The sequence below is a fragment of the Ciconia boyciana genome, chromosome 18, assembly GCF_034638445.1.
Source record: "Ciconia boyciana chromosome 18, ASM3463844v1, whole genome shotgun sequence".
Classification (NCBI taxonomy): domain Eukaryota; kingdom Metazoa; phylum Chordata; class Aves; order Ciconiiformes; family Ciconiidae; genus Ciconia; species Ciconia boyciana.
In genome coordinates this window covers 2,472,343-2,493,684 of record NC_132951.1, presented here as the reverse complement: position 1 = coordinate 2,493,684, position 21,342 = coordinate 2,472,343, and the positions used below count along the sequence as shown (strand labels likewise).

Genomic DNA, 21,342 nt, shown 5'->3' with positions numbered 1-21,342 from the left:
CAACAGCGTGCAGCAACTTTTCCAGAAGCTGGTGGTGGTCCAGGATGCCCAGCACGGGCAGCGCGAGGTACGGCATGCCACAGGTCCTCCTCCACCGAGCTGCAGCAGCAGCCTCATGGCTCGGAGAACAAGACAGCAGGATTTGACACGGCTGCAGATGGAGTCACGCTGAAGAAGGCAGGTTCAGAGAGAGAACTGGCAGCGCACCCAAACGGAGACAAAAGCAAGAGGTGCCAAAGCCATCTGCAGTGGAAAAAAACCAAGCGGCTCGTTTGGAGGGAGCTGGCTGTATGAAGGTACAGTGCAATTGTTTCTCTCCTTTACCTCGGCGGACCTGCATTAAGACGTGCCAAAGCTGACTGCTCAGCTCTGCTCCCCCTCAGCTGGGCTCTGCCAGGGGTAAGGAGAGTCAGCAGTAATGCAGTGCTTTTTCAAATGCTGCATTTGACTTTTTCTGCTTATTTAGTTCCATGAAACTTGCTTTTTTCTGACTTGCTGGGTACTTGGCAGTTGGTATTTACTTGTTTTCTTCATTGATTTTTTAAAAAAAGTTACTCAATATCTTCTTCTTTCTCCTTACAAGACTTCCCAGTCAGCAGCATCATCTAATGCCACTGCACATGCTGCGGGGGCTAAATATACAGTGGGCATCTTAGTCTGGTGAAGGAGACTCGGAGTCCAGACTCCCAGAGCCTGTTCCTGGCTCTGCATTTGTGGGATCCTGGTGACTTGGGCCAGGCAAGGGAGTTAGGGTGAAGGGCTCTGTTACCGTCTTGGCAGACCAAAGTCTTGTCCTGTTGCACAGCTCGTGTCTGGGCTGTCGCAGGACATAGCTGGGGGATGTGGAGCAGGAGAAGGAAAAAGCTACTGCTGGACGGTACTTGCTCCACTACAGCTGAAACTGTGTCGCCTCATCCTGGCCTTGCCTGAGCAAGGGAGAATTTAGTGGAGCTAAATTTAGCTCCACTAAATTTGGTCCAGCTGTGCAAGTGTTGGCCGTTGCTCGCGTGGCCCTTTGGACGCCCTGGGCAGCCGTCGCAGGTCTGCGGGGCTGGCCCAGGCAGCGCCGGTTTGCCCTTCTGCACTTGGTTATGCTGGTATTTACCAGCTTGAACCCTAACTTCTCCTCGTAAAATCTTTTGAACGCTGTGAGTGAAGCAGCTTCAGTAACTCGGTTATCATCTTCTGTTGTTACTCCGGTGAGATTCCTTCAAGTGTACTTTGAGGAACCCATGCTATACCTAAGACGTTCTTAAAATGACAAGATTTTGTCTGACTTAAGGGATCACCCATCCAAGGAGTGTGGATAATAAATGTGAATAAGTAACATTTTAGAAACTAATGAGTTTTATTAATTGAGTTTATCCTGTACATTAATAGTATTCTAGCATATCCCAAATCTTGATGAAACCAGAATACTTTCTTTATCAAGATAATTAATATCTCATGAAGATCATTAATGCCATATGATGTTTAGGTCAGAGCTCAAAGCTGGGATGTTATTGCAGAACTGGGGAAAATTACATTTTTGGTCACACATGGTAGATACGACCTTCAACTCCCATCAGATCAGGAGGGCTTCATGTCTGACACATGAGGATTTTCCCCTTCTCTCACTTAAGTATGACAGTTAACGTTTTTACGCTTCTTTATTTGGATATGAAGCCTTTAGGCAGCTGTGGGATCCATGTGTGTCACCAAGGAGAACTCGTCTTTAAGAGAACATCTTTCAACAACAATCAAAGAAGTCATAATTTGCTTTTATGGAAGAACTTCCAGGTTTCCTACCAAATTCTCTAGATCTGAGGACATTGTTTTCAAATGCATTTGTACGCCAAATTCCCGTCAAAACAAAAGAGCGAAACAAAAAGCTAGGTGAGAAATGGCCTTTGAGGAAATGGACTAATGGGGTACTTTACTGAAAGGTGTATTTGACCTATTCCACCTTTATTAACTGATTTCTAAGGAATCAGTGGGGACTGAATTTTGTGAACCTTAGTCAGTGTCAGTGGGTTTTTCCCAGTGTGGGGTACAGAAACCTGGCTGTAACACCTGCAGGGCAGTGTGGCTATACCAGTAGTGCCAGGACTTCGATGGTTTGGATGTGAAAATGGATGATTTTGAGTCTTTCACAGTTGAATTAGATGGGCCAAATAAGGCAGGGCTCAAGTTCTGAATTGTTAGGTTCTTGTCTGAAGAACAGTTTTGAAGCTGTAGAAACTCACATTGATCAAGCAACCAGGGAGCTGTCTGGAGCAATGCTCGTTTGCTGTGCATCTTCCGTGTTACTTCACTGTAAGTTCTGTTCTTCAAAACTGTTGCTAAGTGGTATTTCTGGGATCTTTGTATTCGTAATTCAGTGTTAAGACGCTACAGCACCGTGTCAACAGTAATGCAGCCGTGCGTTGCTTCTCTTTAGGTGTCATTACCAGTCGGGTCTATGGCTATGCTTGGCTTAAATGCCGTTGCAGGAACTCTTACTGAGAAAAGGCTCAAGACGCCAAACTGCCGTACCCTCTGGCAGAGCAAGGCGTAGGGCTCACACGCAGTGGGCACAGTCTTGCAAGTGGTACATCTCTTGTGCCACCAGAAGTCCGTTTGTGAAAGGTTCAGGGACAGAGGTTCCCGTGAGCATCTGCAGCAGCAAACAGGAGGTGATGCAGGCCAGATTTGTCATGGGAAGCTTTGAAGAAGCTGGAAATACACTGAAGCATGAAAGGATGCTGAAAAGATCATACTACTGTGCCTACTAATATGGAGTCTTCTTTTCTTGGAAACAGAAGATAACTTGTGCTCAGAAGAACAGATAGTTTTACAGGACAGAGGATGAAAGCACGTAAGGACAGGGAGGAGTTTCTGCCTGAAGGAGAGAGCTTCTGGGATATCAAGGGTTGGAAGATTTCTTACATTTGCTGTGTGAAGACCCAGGATAGGCCTCTCGTCATTTTGTCCTGGTTAGAAGATGTCTGTGTTCAAAGGAAGGGATGTGTTCAACTCATCATTGAGATTAGCTAATGACAAATCTTAGCAAGTGCCAGCTCTGCTGTAAGAACAGGTTAGGCTTCTGAGAGATACATGAAATTAAAGGAGATTGTGTCTCCCAGAAGCAGATAACCCAGTGTGCAGTGTGTAAACGCAAACACTGTGAGATGATAAAGCACTCAGAAATAATTCTGCAGCTTGAGACTGGTGGAAATGAAGCTCAGAGGGGAGTTTTTTAAACCACTAGCCAGGTCCATTTGGCTTGCAAGCAGAGATGTACATAAAGAATATTACTGGACGTCACCAAATGCAGCAAGTGCAAAGAAGGGCAGGGCAGCTGGCGGAGGGCTTTATGGGCAGGGCAGAGTTCTGGTACCACGGTCATGGTCTGTCAGCTTGCCAGGAGAGCCTGGAGGAGATAGCGGCTTGAAGGTTACGTGTACATGAGAAGACACAGAGAACTGTTGGCCTTTAAGACCTTGGCTCGGTAACTGATGCCGAGGAGGCTTGGTGTGGTGGATGGGAAGAAATGTGTGGTGCCTGTTATCCTGGGGCTGCCAGGCAGTGGCTGCTTTGGTGGGCTCTCAACAGGGTTGAGTTTCCATGTGGTCGCAGGGATGTGATAAGGAATGAGGGGCATTTGCACCACTGGAAATGTCACTGCTGCAAGTGTGCTTCTTCAAAACCTGGCTATGAAATCCCAATGGCCCGAGAAAGTCACGCAAATACTGCAGAGAGATCCCTTGGAGCGATCCTGGAGGCGTGAGAGGTGAGGGGAGGGTGCAGCAGCACTTCAGTGGCCATCGCAGCCTCGGGAGCCTCAGCCTGGTTCTCCCCAGCTGGGGAGCAGATGCTGGGAGCACCGCAGTGCCTCGCCGGGCTGCGAGCTGCTGCTCTTCCTGCTGCCAGGACTGTGGTGTGCGTACTCGGCCCCGTGTTCTTCACAGCATGGTCTTCAGAAGCAACAGGACACGAAGGGAGAAGGTATGAAGCCAGCCTTTCTGGCCCTGATGTTCTGCTGAAAACAAGGAATGGGTCGTTACTATCGCAAGCTTTGGGCTGAATCTGGAGGAATGCCAAGTGGTTGCCGTTTATCTAAGGTGCAAATGTAAGGGGTTGCACTCTCTCAGTTGTGGAACTTGGTGGTTTAAAGCATCGCATGCGTGGGGCCCATTATCTAGTGTTTCCTGGTATGGAAGAGGAGAAGTAATTGGAATTTGCTTCTGTGATTATTTCTGTGACATACAGAGTTGCCCTGTTTTTCCGCTAGCCTTGGGGGCTGTTGCTTCATGCTTGGGTAAAGCTGTTTACTTAAAAAAGAAAAAAAAATCCACTAGCATCTTTCCTAACTCCCCCTCTCCCCCCAAATCAGAGCCTGCAGTGTGCTGGTCAAGACATAATCCTGTTCCTTTCCCTGTAGGTGACGACTTCATCAGGAAGTAAGTGCTTCTCGTGTCGTTCTGCAGCAGAGCGAGATAAATGGATGGAAAACCTGCGGCGTGCCGTGCACCCAAATAAGGTAGTGGCTTTGAGAAATTGCCTCTGTTATAGTTCAGTTCCTCGTTACTTCATTTTATAGCCCAGTGCATAGTAGCAGCAGGGGACGTATTGTCATTTTAGTGAGTAAGTGTAACTGTGGGTCAGCCTTTTTCCATATTGCTTTCTTCCACAATTATATTTACAGGCAAGTGCCAATTATTTCTTCCCCTCTTTTCTCAGCACATGCTGCTTCAGCTGTTGCTAAGAATTGATCAGACCTAAGAATCTTCAGTCTTGCACTGTTACTGATGATACTTGCCACTTACCTAGGACTTTCCACCTCCCAAAAGCTCTGGGAGAGATGTCGGGTAGCTGCCAGCAGCGTTACAAGACTGAATAGTCTAAGGAGTTCACGTATCACACTTCCTGACTCTGGTAGTACTGGCAGCGTCTGCTTTAGTGATGGAGAAACTCGGATGCCCATCGCAGCGAGTTCTCTGAGGCGGTAGTGGAACGTGGCTTTCCCTGCTCCGGTCAGTTGAGGTGGCAAAGTCATCCCCTCTGGCATCTACAGAAACAAATCCTTCTCTTTGCTAGAACACAGGGATGCCCAATATGGAGTTTTATGGCCCACTAAGACTAAGTACATCCTAAAATAAAATCTACAGCTGCCTCTCCCTCTCTGCACTGGAGTTAGCTAACAAAGGTTGCTCAGGACTAATCCGCTGCAGGATTTCACAACTGATGAGCTCCATCAACAAGTCTTTTTCTGCTGATCAGAGAAGACACAAATGATGGGATCCTGTGAATTCATTCCTGGCATCAGGGCCACATAACTGTGCATACAAGTTAGGTCCAGGCCCGGCGGGTTGCTAAAGGAGCCCTCTGTGTCGGAGTTTATCGTTCCCAGCGCAGTGCCAAATGTCAGTATAAAAGATTTCCTCCAGTATTAGAGCGGGAGCAGCGGAGGGGAGAGGTGGACTTCTGCCTCTAGCAGCGTGTTCCTGCCTGTGGAGTTCAGTGACTCCGGTGCTTTCTGAGCGCGGCAGCCTGGTAGTAATGATCTGAAAGAGCTGTGTAAGGTTCGTGTGGTCACACTTACCGTGAGAAAAGTCCCGGGAATGTGAGTTGGGGCTGGGCCTGTCACTATGGCTTTGAGATGCAGCGTTCAGTGGAAATTCATTTGGAAGTGTGCCCTCATCTCAAAACATGCCATTAACTGATGGCTAACTTTCCATCTTTGTTTGAGTTCATAGACAATAAACTCTCAGTATCTGACTTGATATTTCTGTCAGGAATTCAGTGTTCTTGGGTAGTTCCTGCGTGTACTTCCTGAACCTGCAGTACCCCATTGTGGACTTCCAGCAGAAATGTTCCTGCCCAGACTCCTAGGCTGAGCAGAGGAAGCCGTGGTTGCTGCTTCAGTGAGGGCTTTCCAAACAAAACGGGTTACTGCAGAGTCCCTAGCAGCGGTTCAGGTGCGGGTGCTTTATCTTTCAAGTCACTCCTGCAACGAATGGCCCTGGATGTTCTTCCAGGATGAGGTCAGCGTCACTGGGGAGCTCTTAAAGATCCACAGTATCCTTTGCTCTGTTACTGTTTAAAAGATATGCAAGCCAAATTTCTGTTTCTGAGTTGTAATGATTCTCCTGCGGAACTCACTCCGTCTCCCATAATTCCTCTCGATGTTTTAGTTGGGTGCTCTGGACTTCTGCCCTACAATACCATGAGGTTTTGTAAATGCTTCTTTCCCTGCCAGAGGTGGTTGCATTCCAGCCATGGATGAGGTGATCCCTGGGTGTGCGTTCAGATCCCTTTATTGTTGCTCTGTTACAGTAAAGAAAATGTACTCCAGCTGTAAAGCAGCTGTACGAAAAAAGGAGGTGGTTGTGAGATACCTGTAACATAGCTTCTGTTTTGCAAAAGCCATTAATGATCGGTGAGGTTCTTTCGGTTTCTTCCGAGGCCCTCTTGACAGTGAATGGGAAATGGTACATTTATGATTTGGAGCAGTTTTATCTTCCTTGTTCCTTATATTAATTGGCACCAACAGACATGGAGAGCACGGTGATATTTGGAAAATTAACATAAGTAGTGTTATTATGCAAATTCCTGAGAGCCAGTATTTCCTTAAAATAAAATGTAATTAAGCCTCTGCTCATTTAGCACATCCGAAATAATTAACTCATATCTCCAGTTTTGTTGTGCTTGGCTTTGTGGTTTTTATTGACCTTTTTTTCTTTGCATCTTTTTTTCAGGACAACAGCAGAAGGGTAGAGAATATGTTAAAGTTATGGATTATTGAAGCCAAGGACCTGCCAGCTAAGAAGAAGTACTTGTGTGAATTATGCCTGGATGACGTTCTTTATGCACGAACTACCTGTAAATTGAAAACTGATAATGTATTTTGGGGGGAGCACTTTGAATTTAATAACCTCCCATCACTCAAAAACATTACGGTGCACTTATACAAAGAGACTGACAAGAAGAAAAAGAAGGACAAGACCAATTTCATTGGACAAGTGAACATCCCCGTCAGCTCTGTCACGGGCCGGCAGTTTGTAGAGAAATGGTACCCGGTGGTCAGCCCCAACCCCGGTAAGGGCAAGTCCCCGGGGCCCATGATCCGCATCAAGTCACGCTACCAGAGTATGAGCATTCTTCCCATGGAGATGTACAAAGAGTTTGCCGAGTACATCACTAACAATTACATGGTGCTGTGCTCGGTGCTGGAGCCCTCGCTGAGCGTGAAGAACAAAGAGGAGATGGCGTCTGCACTGGTGCACATCCTGCAGAGTACCGGCAAGGCCAAGGTAAGACCCTTCGTCATCCGTACCATCCCGCCAGAGACCATCAGGAGCAGACTCCTCTGTTGGGTTTTGGAAATCACCACATCAGCTGGGCTCCAGGCCTAGCCATCATTAATACACTCTGATTTTGCTTTTAATTACAAACAAGTTGATAGCATGTGCAGTGCGAATTGCTTAATTAGCAAAGAGGTCGGTGGGACCACAAGATACCAACCGAGTCATTTTTCTCTCCTGGAGGCTCAGGGGCCAGGCTCTTGCTTTATAAACAGGCACAAATGTGAAAGTCAGCAAGAAGGCAGTTTTCAGGGATGAAATGTAAGCAATGCTGGCTTAAGCTAAGCAGCCTGGGTGTGCTGGGTGTTCCTGTGGGAACCCGGCAGGTTCCTCGCCCCGCTCCCTCCCTGTCACCGTGCTGCTGCGCTGAGCGCCCAGCACGGCGGGAGCTGAATGGGAGTGAACAGCCTCTTGAGAATTTCAGAGCAAGGTCCGCCTGCGGGCACGCGTGTGTCTGAATCAGCTCTCGGTCTTCGGGGTCTGTCCTGATGCTTTTGGAAGGCGGGGGGCAGCAGTGCGGGAAAGCCCAGGGGTCCTGGGGTGCTTCCAGGGCAGTGCTCATTGGGGGATTGATGCCGGCCAACTTGCGAGTGGTGGAAGTTCAGTTTTGTGGACTGCTTTGTCTGAACATCCTTCACGGTTGGGAATCCCCCGCCAGGTCTGGGGAAGAAGCAGGAGGAGGCAGAGGGTGGGATTTATTCCTGGTTGTGATGTGTGAGGGTACAGGCAGGGTGAGCGGAGCTGGAAACCCCCTTACTGGAGAGCACAGGCGAGCGCTGAGGTCCCCGGCACTGGGGCATGGAGTTGTGTGACCCGTCTGCCGCAGAGCATCCTTGGTCCCCTCCTGGCATGGCACAGCCGTGGTGGGCAGTGCCAGGGTCAGGAGTGCCGGAGCTAAAGCATCAGCATTTTTCCTCTGTCAGCATCTCCCTGAACTCTGCAGGGGGGAGCTGGGGAAGAGCAAGATTTCCAAAGCTTTTCCAGCACTGAGGAGACGTGAACTCAGAACTTTCCAGACCTGAGGGGGAATCGCAAGGCTCTGCTTCCTCCGCAGCTGCCACTGCTGCCTGGGACCGTGGCAGGGTTCGTGGATTAGATTTAGTTACCATCTGTCGAACAGAGAAGTGGCTTGGCCTCCTGATCTAGTTCAAGGCAGGCAAAGCTCACTGAGAGGATTGCGAGGCCGTGGGTCTGCTATTGCGGAGGCAGAGAAAATAGCAGCTCAGTTAAAGCCTTCCTGATCCCAGGCAGCAGTGTCAGAGCCCAGGAGTGCAGGGAAGGGTGGCAGTCCCGGTCCCTTTGGCCGCGTTACCCTCAGCGGGGACAGAAGTGGCTTGCGATTCACGGCATGTGAAATAACGCTCTGTGGTTACACAAGGAGAGCGTCGTAGGTGTCCCCCTCCTCGCTCCTTGTGCCGGGGCTTCGGCACCGTCAGCGCGTGGTTTCTGGGCACAGCCCTGCCTTCTGCTGCTACCGCTCCTCCCCACGCACCGAGGGCTGCGCTGCCCTTCGCGGCGGCCCTGATGGTGCTAGGGCCAGGGCTCTTGTTGGAATGACATTGCCATGAAGGACCCTGTCCGTGGCTTACACGGTTCTGGTGCAAAAGGCTTCAGGTGTCACCCTGATCTCAGTCACCACGGATCATGTGTGGCATGGCTGAGAGCTGTCGTCACTGCTCCTGCCATTTCCCTCTTCTCATCGGTACTGAAGAGGCTCCGGAGAGAGCAAGTGTGTTTCTAGACATGTGTCTGCATCAGCGCTCAAGATCCCAGAGGCTCTACATAAGGGACACAGCAAACAGTAAACAGGCTTGATGAATTTCCCCCTAAAATGGAGCTTCTGCTTTCCCTGCCTGTCATCTGCCATCAGCATTAGCACAGGGTTTAGGGAGCTGTCAGAGCAACAGGAGTTATTGGAGCATGGGAACCGGGTGGTGCATCCTTTGTAGAGGAGTTGGACAAGCAGAGAAAGGGAAAAGCAGCGGTAAGGTAAAAAAACAATGAATGGGAGAGGAAAACACCCACTCACCCCTGCTTGTCTGACAGGGGTGCACCCCGCCACCGCTCAGGAAAGCACCACGTGGCTGAGCACCACGACCTGGTGAGGGGACACAGCCACAGGACACCGGCAGGCTGGTGCCCGGTCTGCACCGGGAGGCCGTGCTGGTGTTGCGGTCCCTGCCCTCCGCCGGGCAGCCCCTCTCGGCCCGCTCCAGGGAGAAGGACCGGGCAGGATGAGTCCAAGCACTTAAAAAAGTCTGATTGCCGTGCTGCCTGCTCTCCCTCTCCCTGAGCATCGCCTGGCTGGCCCCTCGGCGGGGCTCTGAGCCCTCCCTGGAGTTTCAGAAACAGAAACAACAGTCTCTTACTTTTTCTTCCCAGACGGTCTGCAGGAGAAGCAGTTTGTTTCATTTTTGTTTTGTTTGTAGGTAACGTAGCCCTGCCTGTGTTTGCTGGGGAAGGCACGCGCCTGCAGGCAGGTCTGGCTCTGAACTGCATCTGGTTTTGATGCTGAGGACTCAGTTCCTTCAGCCAGACTCACCCAGCACCGAACGCCTGCTCGTTCGGAGGCGACACTGGGCAGGAAGGTAAAACACCCGTGGCCTGAAGTAGGGGTAGGGCACAGTGGGCTTCGAGATGGGATTCAGAGCCCAGGAGGAGGAGGAGGAGGAGGAGGACAGATCCCCGTGGGCCAGGAGCGCAGCGGGCGGGGATGGTGCCGGGGGGGCCGGCGTGCTGCTGGGTGAGGCTTGAGGCTGTAGCAAGCGGGGCCGGGTCCCAGCCCCAGCTGGGCGAGCACCTCAGCCCAGTCCGGCGGTGGCGAGCACCCCGCTCCCTGGCACTGCTGTGCGGGGGCCGTGGGCAGTGCCCCCTCCTCCAGCCTCCGTCCTCCTCTGACCCTCCGAAGCTTGCCCGGGCTGGAGGTGGGTTCCCAGCCCTTGTGCCTGGCCCAGAGCCTTTCCAGTGACCTCTTCAGAGCTCTCCCCTGCCCTGAAGAGCGCAGACGTGGCAATCGGCAACCACTAATTTATTTTGCTGATAAAGGTTTTTTTGTGGATCTTGGCTGCTGTAGCTGACGCTAAAGCAGCAATTACAGTTGGAGTGAGAAACAAGTGTCCGGTAGATTATCTATGAAGACTTGTTAGCAGCTAATTGCTCTTGCACTGTTTCAGGCCCTGTTTTCCTGTAGCGATTTGCTGTAAATATGGTGTAATCCCTTAATGAGGCATGGCCGGTTGGGTACATGAGCCCACCCAGAGCCACGCTGCAGGAGTTCCCGTGCAGGAGAGGTGTAACGTGGTGCTGTGCGGATGACGCCGTGTGTCACGGCGCAGCCAGGTGCAAGGCCCTGGTGCAAGCCAGGCCCCCGGCCACCAGCATCCCCCTGCAGCCCCGCAGACGGCAGGAGGGCCATCCGTCCCTGCAGACGCCCCGCTTCGCTCCTTTGCGATGACGAGCTGTGCCCCAGCAGCCAGGTGTCATTATCTGGAGCTGCTAAAACCCAGAGGCGCTGCCCGAGTCCCTCCTGCCGGAGAGGTGCAGCACGTAAAGCTGCAGGCAGAAGGGGGACAGGGGCTGTAGCTCAATTTTCTCCCTAAATATCTGCTTCTTCCTGGGCTTCACAGCCGCATCACAATAGAGTAAAAGGTGGAGGATGAAAGCAGAGTCCTTTCTGGAGTCAAAGTCCGTGCTTTCTTTGATCTCCGTTTGGGGAAGGGAAAAGCTTCATCCCTGCAGTGCTGCACAAGGGTTTGGTGTGCATCAGGGCACGCCTGGAAAGCCCTGACCAGCCGCCAAGGCAAACGGGGGAGAGGAGGGGGAAAAGCCTTTTGATAAAGTTAAGAGCGCAAACAGCCTGGCTGAGGGAGCTGCCCCAGCCCACTGGAAAGTCTGACACGCGTCCAGAACTGAATCGGCGCTCTCAGTGCAAGCGGTTGTTCACCGTCTCTATTTATGGCAAGCAGGGACTGGAAGAGGCATCGCTGTGCCCTAAGAGGGACATAGTTTTGTGGCTGAACACAGAGAGGCAGGCTCCCGGCATCTGTCCCTGACTTGCGATGTGCTTCATCCTCCCAGGGAGAGCACTGATAAAATGTTACCTGTCAGGGTGTGGAGAGATGCCTAACTATTTTCATGTGTTTTGCAAGCCATAGACAAAAGACACAAAGTCATAATTAAAAGTATTTCTGTTGCCGTGCTTGGTGTTGCTGGGAGTGCTTACCCCTGCCATTAGCACGGCTTGATGTGGCCCGTGTGATGTGGTTATGGATAGGCAGGCTGCATCCTTCCCAAAGCGAGACCAGTTGTGACTTTCGATGCTTCCAGAATATTTCCCATGCTTAGATTTGTTTCAGGGCTCTCTTACAGCTTTTGGAGCTCAGTTCATGACCATAAATATATAAAAAAACCTCTCTCGTCCAAATGGTTGGTAGATCAAACCCAGCATTAGACAAAGCTCTAACTAACCAGCTGCACACTTGAAATAAATATTTATCGTGTTGTGAATGGAGTGAAGAATAAACATGTGTCCCTGTTTGTTTATGCTGCAAGGATTTGCTTCAGCTAAGCAGATGTATTTACTCCCCCCGCGCGAGCCTGCTGGAAGCGCCCCACATCCCCTTCCGCGGCGGTGCAGGGTGCTTGGTGAGAGCTTTGCTGGCCGTGCCCGTCTGAGTGCAGGACCTGCAAATACCATGCAGGACTGCCTAAAAGTGACTCGGGGAGGGGACCAGGAGATGAGTGGCATGGCCCAGGAAGCTGCTGGGCTTGGAGCCGCCAGGGCTTGGTCGCTCCCTTCGGGGAGCACCGCTCCCGTGTCTGCACTGGAAGGGCACGGGGGAGGAAGGCTGCTGCACACGTTCAGCTGTAGGTCATTTCCCCCACAAAGAGTTTATCTGCCTGATAATATTTTATAGCAGCCATAGTTGAGCTAATAAGGCTTTTAATCAGTTTTAGGAGCACCCCTACCATTTTTCCCCCTCTCCCTAAACACAACAGTCAAGCTGGTTGAAGGGACGGAGAAAGCCGGTGAGTGGCAGCTGTGGAGATCAGCGTTCTGGCTGTCGGGGTGGCGTGCGGTTCCTAAGCCTCCGGTGTGGGATCCGGCCCCTCTGCCCTCACGGAGAGGTGGTGTTAGTGTTATATCCCTCTGTTAGGCTTTCTCATTGCCGTGAGCAAGGTGATGGCCACAGATGCCTGTGCGTTAACCCTCACATTGCCACTTCACCTCCTTTTCCCAAGGAGAATTAGAAGATGCCGGAAGCATCGAGGATGAGCTCCAGTGCTCAAAGGAGGGAACATCACTGTGTTTCCCAGCAGAGAAGCATCCAGCACAGATCCTCAGAGGAACTGTGTGGTGGCGAAAAGTCAAGGACTGGCGGTTGGGGTCCTTGGTTTTGCACCGTCTGCCCAGGACCCAGTCGCTGCCCCTCTGCCGCTCTCCTTGCGCAGCTCAGCACCATCGAGTGACACGTTCCTCTGCCACCGCAGCGCTGACACGTAGGTGGGCCCTGGCACTCATCCACCTGTAACCTACAGCCCTACCACCCCCTGGTGTTTTTTACCTTTGCCTAAAAGCCCGGTTGGACTCTGGGCTAGTCTTTGAAATAAGCAGTAATCTTATTACCTTTATCAATTCAATCCTCTTAAGGTTAAGTCAATCCTATTAATCAGGCTTGTGATGTGGAGAACCTTATTATTTCAAAGTCAATCTGCCCATCAGTCAGTTACGATATTGGGAACAATCAGCTCCAGCCCAGGGGGGTGCGTGACCCAGGCGGTGCGTGTGGGGCTCATCAGCTCCGTGACACCCTGCCTGCTCCAGCTGTGGACGCGTCCCTGAGAGGCTGGGGCTGGAGGACCTTCCCCGGGATGATGAGGTGCAAAATCCTTCCTGGGTGTGGACAGGATACGTCCTGCAAAACTTGCGTTGCCTTTTCGTTATGGCTCTGGAAAGGCTCCCTTTACCTAGGAAATGCTCCTGCTCTCACCCCTGCCATGCCAGGCACCGGCTGGCTCCATCTTTCTGCCTCCTGGGCTCCGGAGCGGGCGGAGGGAGGCACAGCCCAGTGACACCCCCGGGCACAGGGACCGGCACCTTGAGCCCCTTCGCAGCTGGGATACTTGACGCAGACAGGCCCCTCGCTGGGGTGGGGTGGGCTTTCTCGGCGCTGGCACGTGCAAGCACTGGAAGTTTCAAGCGCTGCGGGGTGCTCGGCCCCCCAGCCCGGCGGGGTGCGCGGGGCCGAGGGCTGGTGGTGCTCTGGGCAGGCGGGGCTGTCGGCTGCTGATCAGACGCGTGAGTGAATTAGTTGTCTTCTCTGCTCCGGCTTCGTCCCCTGCGAAGAGGCTTTCTCTTCCCATTTTTTGTGTTTGAGCAATGCGATTAGTCCGCTTCCTTGGCCCTATTGACATGGGCAATGAGGGATTGTTTTCTTGAGCAGGTGTTGGTTTTTCTCTCAGTGGACTTCACTTTTCAATGAGCCTTTTCCAATTCAGGCCACCCCGAGGGCAGCTGGGCCCTGGGCCCATACCGGTGCCGGCTGACGCGGGGCAGCAGCTTCAGGCGTCCGCCCGCGGGGACGTCACGCGGAGCAGCGCGGGGCTGCAGCACGCGCCTTTCCAGGGCATCACCCCTATTTCCATATTCTCCTTCCAGCTTCCCCAGGCAAAGGTTTGGGGGATCTGCCGTGGCAGTGTGAAGCAGTCCTGCTGCGAGATGACTTATTTAGTCAAGATGTCCTGAATTGCTGCGTGTGCAAGGGGCGAGGCGGGGTTAGGACACGTTTTCTCACCCACAGGAAGATGCTGTTTGGTTGTGGTTTGAGACAGGAGGATGAATTCACCCAGGTGGGGCAGGGGAAGTGGCATCTGAAGCTCAGTGGGTGAAGACCCAGGGGAAATGGAAATGTTTTTAGACTACACTACAGGTAAATCGGGATGCGAGACATCTGAGGGACAGAGCGAGGCGCGTGGAGCGAACCCCGGCTCAGGCCAGTGCTGCTGGCTGCCCTGTGCGGGCAGGGCGAGTGCTGGGGGTGACGCACAGCCCGGGACGGCCGTCCAGAGGGTGCTGTGGCTGAGGAGGTGGGGAGATGAGCTGCAGAGCAGCGCAGGCGTCCCAGGCGGAGGGGAGGCTGCAGCACTGGAAGTACTTTGTGGTGGCTTTTGAGCCCTGAGCTGGTGCTGAGGACTGTGCCTGCCGCCTGCCTGCTGCTGCTGCCTGCTGCTGCCTGCTGCTGCTGCGGGGACTGGGCTGCCACTGCAGCAGCGAAACTCCTGCATGCATTTCTAGAGGACTGGAGGAACTGCCTTAGAATAGCACATGCTGCTGTGGGCTCATACTTGGTTTATTTGAAAAGTATTGGAAACCAGCGCAGCCTTGTGCTGTCATGCTCTGGATTTATTTATTTATTAATTGCTCTTCTTTATCAGCATATGTGCAGTGACTGAAGTTGCACAGGTTCAGCTGTGTCCACTCTGAAGCAGATATCCTTAAAATAAACACGGGAGCAAGCCTGAAGAACGCTGCCACAGCCCTTAATTTTTACTGTAGACCTTTCCCTTCCCCTCTCGACTCCAATGTAATGAAATAAAGCATCTTATTTTCTTCCATTGCCAGGGGCCCTAACTAAAAACAACCCCCTGCTGATCTCTGCTGCTCAGAAACAGGGAGTTTTATTGGCTTTAGTTATTGCATTTTATTCAGAGCCTTGTATGTGGGTGAGTGAGGCCCCCGGAGGGATTTGACAAGTATTTGCATTCCATTTGTGTCTTCCGAGTGCTGGCTGCTGGCGTACTTAAGGCAGAGATACCAGACGTGTGATCCAGAGCTGATGTGGCTTTTTTCTGAGGAGGGAAGGCAAGATCTGGAAGATGGCCCTGGGACAGAAATTGCAGGATGTCATGGGAACTGACCCACGGATGAGGCTCCTTTCCCGCAGCTAGCAGAGCTCCGCTCACACAAGGACGCTGGCTGTGGGTATTTTGACCCCTGATGCGTCTCGGGGCCGGTTCGTACCACCCGGTGAGATGCCTCCTGCAGCCCCGGGAGGCTGGACCTGCTGGGGACGGTGAGAAGCCCTGGCCTGGGGGATGCCGTTGGGTGTCCTGGCTCTCTCCTCCATCCCCTGCTCAGTAACAAGGCTGGATTCTGCCACGTTACACCCCAGCTTTGGGTGCTGTGCCCTAATGGAGCTCTTTGGGATTTCAGCAGCTTTCCTTTCCGCTTTGGAGACGAGGGGTCGTTTTCTCAGCTGTTGAGCTGCAGGTGCTCCATATCCGTAGGGGATAACGACGGCAGCAGAGGTTTCGGGGGATCTTCTCTGGCTTTGTGTTGAGTCCCACGCTGGAATTTTGCATTATTTTAAATTCTAGTGAATTCAGTAGATCAGCTACAATCGTCAAAATTCACATTATCGCTGGCTAAACCTTGCCCTGGGTTTCCACCGCTCAGCAGCCCCGGCTCGCAGTTGAGTTGTGCATCGCAGCTTGGCCCCGCATCCCGTGGCAGCCAGTCCTCAGCGGACAAGGCGGGGGAAAAGCAAACACTTGGCTAAGAGAAGCTATAAAACGCGGTGTTCCTGAGATAATTAGTATGTTGGGAAAGTGACAGGAAAGAGAATCAAGCAAAGCCAAGGTCAGCGGCTGCTAATTAAGAATCAGCACCTTGTGTCAGCCTGAGCTGTGGCTTGGAATTGAAACGTACCTCGGGAGAGACCCAGGAAGATAAAGGTGATAGAGTTACCCAGATAGCAGCTAACAGGATTGAGCAGCGGTTTAAAGTTTCATTCCAGCTTGGCTGATAAAAGGGGCAAAATGAGAGAAAATAGTGGGGGGAGGCACATGCTTTGCTTCCAGGAGGGAGTCTTTTGCTTCTGCAGCTGCCGGAGCATTGCAGACGTAGCAGGATCTGAGGAAGGAGATCTTCTGGCTAAAAAAATAATGGAAGTGACTTTTTTTCCAAAGCTCCTCCTCTGGCTCTTTTGAGGCTCTTCTGGGAAGGTCGCAGCAGGGTGTCAGTCCCAGTCATGGCCTTGTGGGAAGGCAGGAGGGGTCGGGCCGTTGGGTGCGGCAGAGATGCCAGCCTTCCTGCCCTCCCTCCCTGTTCTCAGATGGGGACGTACCTGCCTGCCGCCTGGATTTTCCTTTGCCTGGGACGGAAGCACAGTAATGAAGGGCCTGTGGATTAAATGATTTGGGTCTCTTGGGTTCAGGTGGAGCTGTTTGCTGAACCTTGATTAAACTTCCAGTGCACAGGCATCCATATGAGAAATGAAACGGAGCTGAGTGCCTCCCTTGCAAATCTCCCGGACAGCAGCTGGCAGGGAATGGGACCTGTGTGTCCGCTCTGCCGAGCCGGGGTTGGAGCAGGCTGGGTCGTGGCCACAGCGCTTCGGGGGGCTCTGGGGGCCGTGCTTTGCGTGGGGACGGCAAGGACAGGACCTGGGTTCCTGCAGAGCAGCTCTGGGGTGCTCCTGCTGCCCCTGCCAGGAACAGGTTATGTCTGGTACGGTCATGACAAATGAAGGAGAATTTCTTAGGGAAATGTTATTACTGAGCAGATTATTTTGTTTTAGAGGAAGGCAGTTCAAAAAAGGTGCCCTTGGTTGTAGAAGTGAATTGTACGTCAGCATTGCTCTGTCTCCTGCATGGGGAGACTGTAAGAGCTCTGATGCATGCGATTTCCACGGTGCCAGCAGCCTCTTTCCCTTTGGCGTCCAGGTGAGTGGTGCTGGGTGGGAGGAGGTCGACCCTTGCAGCACCCAGCGCAGCGAGGAGCTGGGCAGGGGCCCAGAGCTGCTTTTCCCATTAGCAGTGCAGAGAGCAGAAGCTGAATATGTATTAGCATTAAAAACTGCACGGCATTTCTCCTGCATTAATGCTAGCTACAGCACGCTAAATATTACACCACATAGTGGATTTTCAGCAGAATGCATGGGGAGCTACGTGACCCTCTCTGAGCAGTTAACGCTGTTGCTGAAGCAGACACGGAGCTCGGTCTGAAGTGCTGTTTTTCTGTTAGAATTTGCAATTCGGCAGCCCAGAGTGGTGCATGGGGCAGCTGTCAGCATGCAGTCTGCTCCTGCTCACCCCTTCCATTGCTCTGCAGCACAGAGGGTTGTAAAATTGCATGGTATTTGGTTGTGTGCGCATCAGACCCAAAATGTGCCCAAAATATGCGCTGTAGCAATGCTGTTTACTTCCATGAATACTAAGGAAATAGGACATTTGAGCATCTTGATGCATATCACAGGATTGATTCTTAGCCGCTAACTGTGGGGCACAGCTCATGACATCTCAGTATGCCCCTGCTTTGCAACCAGTGCAGTTAAACACCAAATGCAGCCAATTTAACAGTGGAGAAAACGTTTCACCCACAAAACGTGAGGCTGATACGAGACCCAACCAAAAAAGAGCACTGATGGAGGGGCACCTGTGGTGCAGGCCTGGAATGAATCATTTTTTGGGGTGCAAAAGTTGTAACTCTCTGGAGATTTATCTCTCCTCTTGTCTCCATGAGGCTGGAGAAACAGGAGAAGAGCCGGGCTGGTAGTAACGCGGCGTGCACACACGGGATCACCCGCAGCACCTCCACTCCCTCTTGTGTCTTACGAAGGTGAGACCTCTCTGGAGAAGGGGAGGCTGCCTGCTCTGCTGAACAAAGCGTATGTCAGTGCGTAGTGACCCACCATGGGCTTTGCTTTCCAGGATTTCTTGACTGACCTGATGATGTCTGAAGTTGATCGCTGTGGTGAGAATGAGCATCTCATTTTCAGGGAGAATACACTGGCCACCAAAGCAATCGAAGAATACCTGAAGCTGGTGGGGCAGAAATACTTGCAAGATGCCTTAGGTACGTACAGAGCGTTGGCAGGTCTTGTCCAGAGAGGTCCTCCCCTAAGCTGCAGGGTGCTCTGCGTGGTGGAGACCATCAGCTGAGCCCTGATGGCCACAGGAGGCACCAGCAATTACCTGCTGCAGGGTTTCTCCGGCAGCGGGGTCCGAGCCTGGGGCACAGCCACTGCCGCAGCAGGCAGCTCTCTGCTCCCAGGTGAAGGTCACCGGTGAGTTAGCGCTTTAATCTGCTTTCAGAGGAGATAACAAATTGATATTTGAAGGCATTATGCTGCCTGCCAAGTCTTCTGTCTCGGCACTGGCAGTGTCACGGAGGCTGATTGAATCCTTCCCCTGATTGCACACCCCCGCCAGAGACGCTCCCCCGGTTCCTCGCAGCACTAGTGAGTCAGATGAAATCTCCCAAGTTACAGTGATGAGAGTTGCCTCCCAGATCGCGCCGGGAACCCTCCTGGTGTTTTTTTTTTTAAGTGCTGGCTATGTTTATGGCTCCAAAAATATTTCTCTTGATGCAAATGAAAATAATTAGAGCTTCTGCTTCTGGGCAGGTCAGGAAGGAATTGCTGTGTTGCTGTGTGCAGCCAGCACGGCACGGGGATGGGGAGAGGCTGCCTTTGGAGCGTTGTGTCTGAACCTCAGCCGAAGGCAGCTAGATTGGATCCAAATCCTAGCAGTAGGATGAGCAGAGTTTCTATTGAGCTGTTAATTTTTCAGTATGTTGGGTTCCTACTAATGGATTTGTGTAATGTTAGCAAGGAGCAAAGTACTGTAAATACTTTATTAAGATAATAATAATAATGACAACATTGAGGAAGGGGAGATCGTTGAGCAAATTCGGTCAAACCAAGAGATAGCCCACAAGAATAGGAAAAGGAATATTATTTATTTCTGCCTTGTAATGCTTTCTGGTTGAAGGCAAGTCTCTAAGTAGATTACCTCATAACATTTCTAAAAAGCCAGGAGATTAATGAAGGCAGAGAATTTTGAAATATTCCCCTTTCAGGGCTCAGTGCAAATGCTGCCAAGCCAGCTCCATCTAGTACAGGAGGAGCCTGCGGTTCTTGCTCACTGTTCGGGGCCCTGATGTGTAGACCTTTTATCAGTGAAATGATTCATCTGCGTGGCACAAGGTAACACAATACAGCATAGCGCTTTCCTTTAAACCGTGAAGCACAAGCAAGTAATAGGGCCGGATAATAACAGCAGGCATCACCTGCAGGCGAGCAGAGAGGCTCCAGAGCTCCCTGGCAGAGCTGAAAATACATTGGAGAGGCTCTCTAGTACATAATTAAAATCTGTTTTGGCAATAGGGGAGGAATGCAGACTAGAGTGGGCAAAAAACAGGAGGCCGGGAAAATCCAAGACGGTCAGGAATTAAGAGATGAGCAAACCAACTGGAATGAGAAGAAAACAAAAGCAAACCTTTCTCCGAGAACATCACCCGGCCCTGCAGGTCCCTAGCTAAACACCGCCTTTTAATCCCCGTTATCCCGTCCCCCACCTCCCCAGCCACTGCTGTGTGCTAACTGGGATGGACGACTGCCGCCCCCCCAGCTGGGACCTGCCGAGGCGGTGGGAAGCACCCGCAGCCCGGGCGGCAGGGGTCTGCGCCCGCGTACCCCGGGGTGAAAGCTGGCACGAAGGCGAGGAGCTGGCAGAGCAGGCCCCCAGTGTGACTCTCCGCAAGGGTGAGGAGCAGCCAGGCAGCAAACAGGAGTGCAGGGAAACTCAGAGAAATATTTTAATTTAATTTTGTGTGATGTTCAGCTCAAAATAAACCAAGTAAATTGTTTCTTTCCTTTAATTACTTATTTCTCCTGTGAATCACATTGGCTTGTCAGCGCCAGGGCACAGTCTGCAGTAGCAGGCCATCCTACAAATAATTACGGAACTTGCCAGCGTACTTCCTACTGGATGAGCCCGAGGGAGCATCTCTGGAACTGATGTAATGGGGGGGTTGGGGCAGGCTGAGGAAGCGGGTGTTTTGGCAGCGGAGTTCTGATGCAATAGCCCATAACCACAGAGGCAGGGCTGCCAACGGGGGAAGAGGGATGCAACGTGCTTGTCGGGAGTCTGGGTGCCTTTCTGCAGGGTGTGCTGTACTGTTTTGTGAGCTCCCAAGGCTGTGCTGGCTGCTCCCGGGTCCGCTCGGAGATCTTGAGAGCTAGCTGGGGCACAGCCTGCCCCGGGAGCCACGCCGCCTGCTCTCCTACCCAGCTTCTGTTCAGCCAGCGTGTCGGTGCGTAGGGTAACTGCTCGGGCACTGGGGCTTACAAACAGAATTGCTTAAAGGCTGTGTCTCTCATGTCTCCAAAACCCATCACCGCCTGTCTGTTTTACAGGGGAATTTATCAAGGCACTGTACGAATCAGATGAAAATTGTGAGGTGGATCCCAGTAAGTGTTCGTCTTCGGACCTTCCCGAACATCAGAGCAACCTGAAAATGTGCTGCGAGCTGGCCTTCTGCAAAATCATCAACTCCTACTGGTCGGTATCCCACGGGTGTCGCTCCCCTCCGCGTGCCCTCGCCTAGCGCAGAGGCGGTGCAGCCGCAGGGGACAAGGGTGGCAGCAGTCCGTCTCCAGGCTGTCGGTACCTGTCCTTAGCTGCGCTGACGGGCAGCTTGTCAGAGAGCTTTGGAGGGAGAGCTGCGGGGCCCTGCCCGCGTCCTGCAGCTCATAAGGGAGTCCTGGTGGTCCAGGAGCAAGGGTGGGGATGGCCAGGGGGTGGGACAGCAGCTCCCGCTCAGCCAGAGTTTGGAGTATCTGCTCTGGGGGTGCGACAGCCTCACTGATTCTCCGTCACGCTTGTTTTCAGTGGGTGCTGAAGGGTTACCGGCACCCAGACACGGGGACGGGGCGGTGGAGTCGAGGAACTCGAAATGCCTTTGCCAGTGTGACCAATTCAAAGAGGGACTTGATGCCAACTGTACACAAAAGTGTGGAATAAAGGGCAGAAATGCACGTCCCGGGTCTCCTACCCATGTAACGATTCGGTCTGGATCAGACTGACGGACTCTGCCGGCCTCCCCAGAGCATCAGGTGAAGTTTTGAGATCCTCTCTGCAGCCGGCAGGGTCTGCGGCACTCCTCCTGCCTGCGAGGAAGCTGCACCAGCACAGGGAGCTTTTGTGTAGGCAGATGTTCTCTTGTGGCCGTGCT

The 21,342-nt window shown here is 52.3% G+C and overlaps 1 protein-coding gene across 15 annotated transcripts in view; it reads left to right on the top strand.

The window, feature by feature from the left end:
- The window catches only part of DAB2IP (DAB2 interacting protein), a 170,316-nt gene that overhangs the window by 124,878 nt on the left and 24,096 nt on the right, over nt 1-21,342 (top strand). For all 15 annotated transcript variants that reach the window (XR_012045664.1, XM_072883003.1, XM_072883016.1 and 12 more), the window contains 4 exons: nt 4,403-4,501; nt 6,720-7,274; nt 18,036-18,180; nt 20,525-20,669. Coding sequence is in view for 14 of the 15 variants with exons in the window: in XM_072883003.1 (XP_072739104.1) it covers nt 4,403-4,501; nt 6,720-7,274; nt 18,036-18,180; nt 20,525-20,669 (944 nt within the window). In the remaining variant the exon portion in view is untranslated. The remainder of the gene's footprint in view (nt 1-4,402; nt 4,502-6,719; nt 7,275-18,035; nt 18,181-20,524; nt 20,670-21,342) is intronic.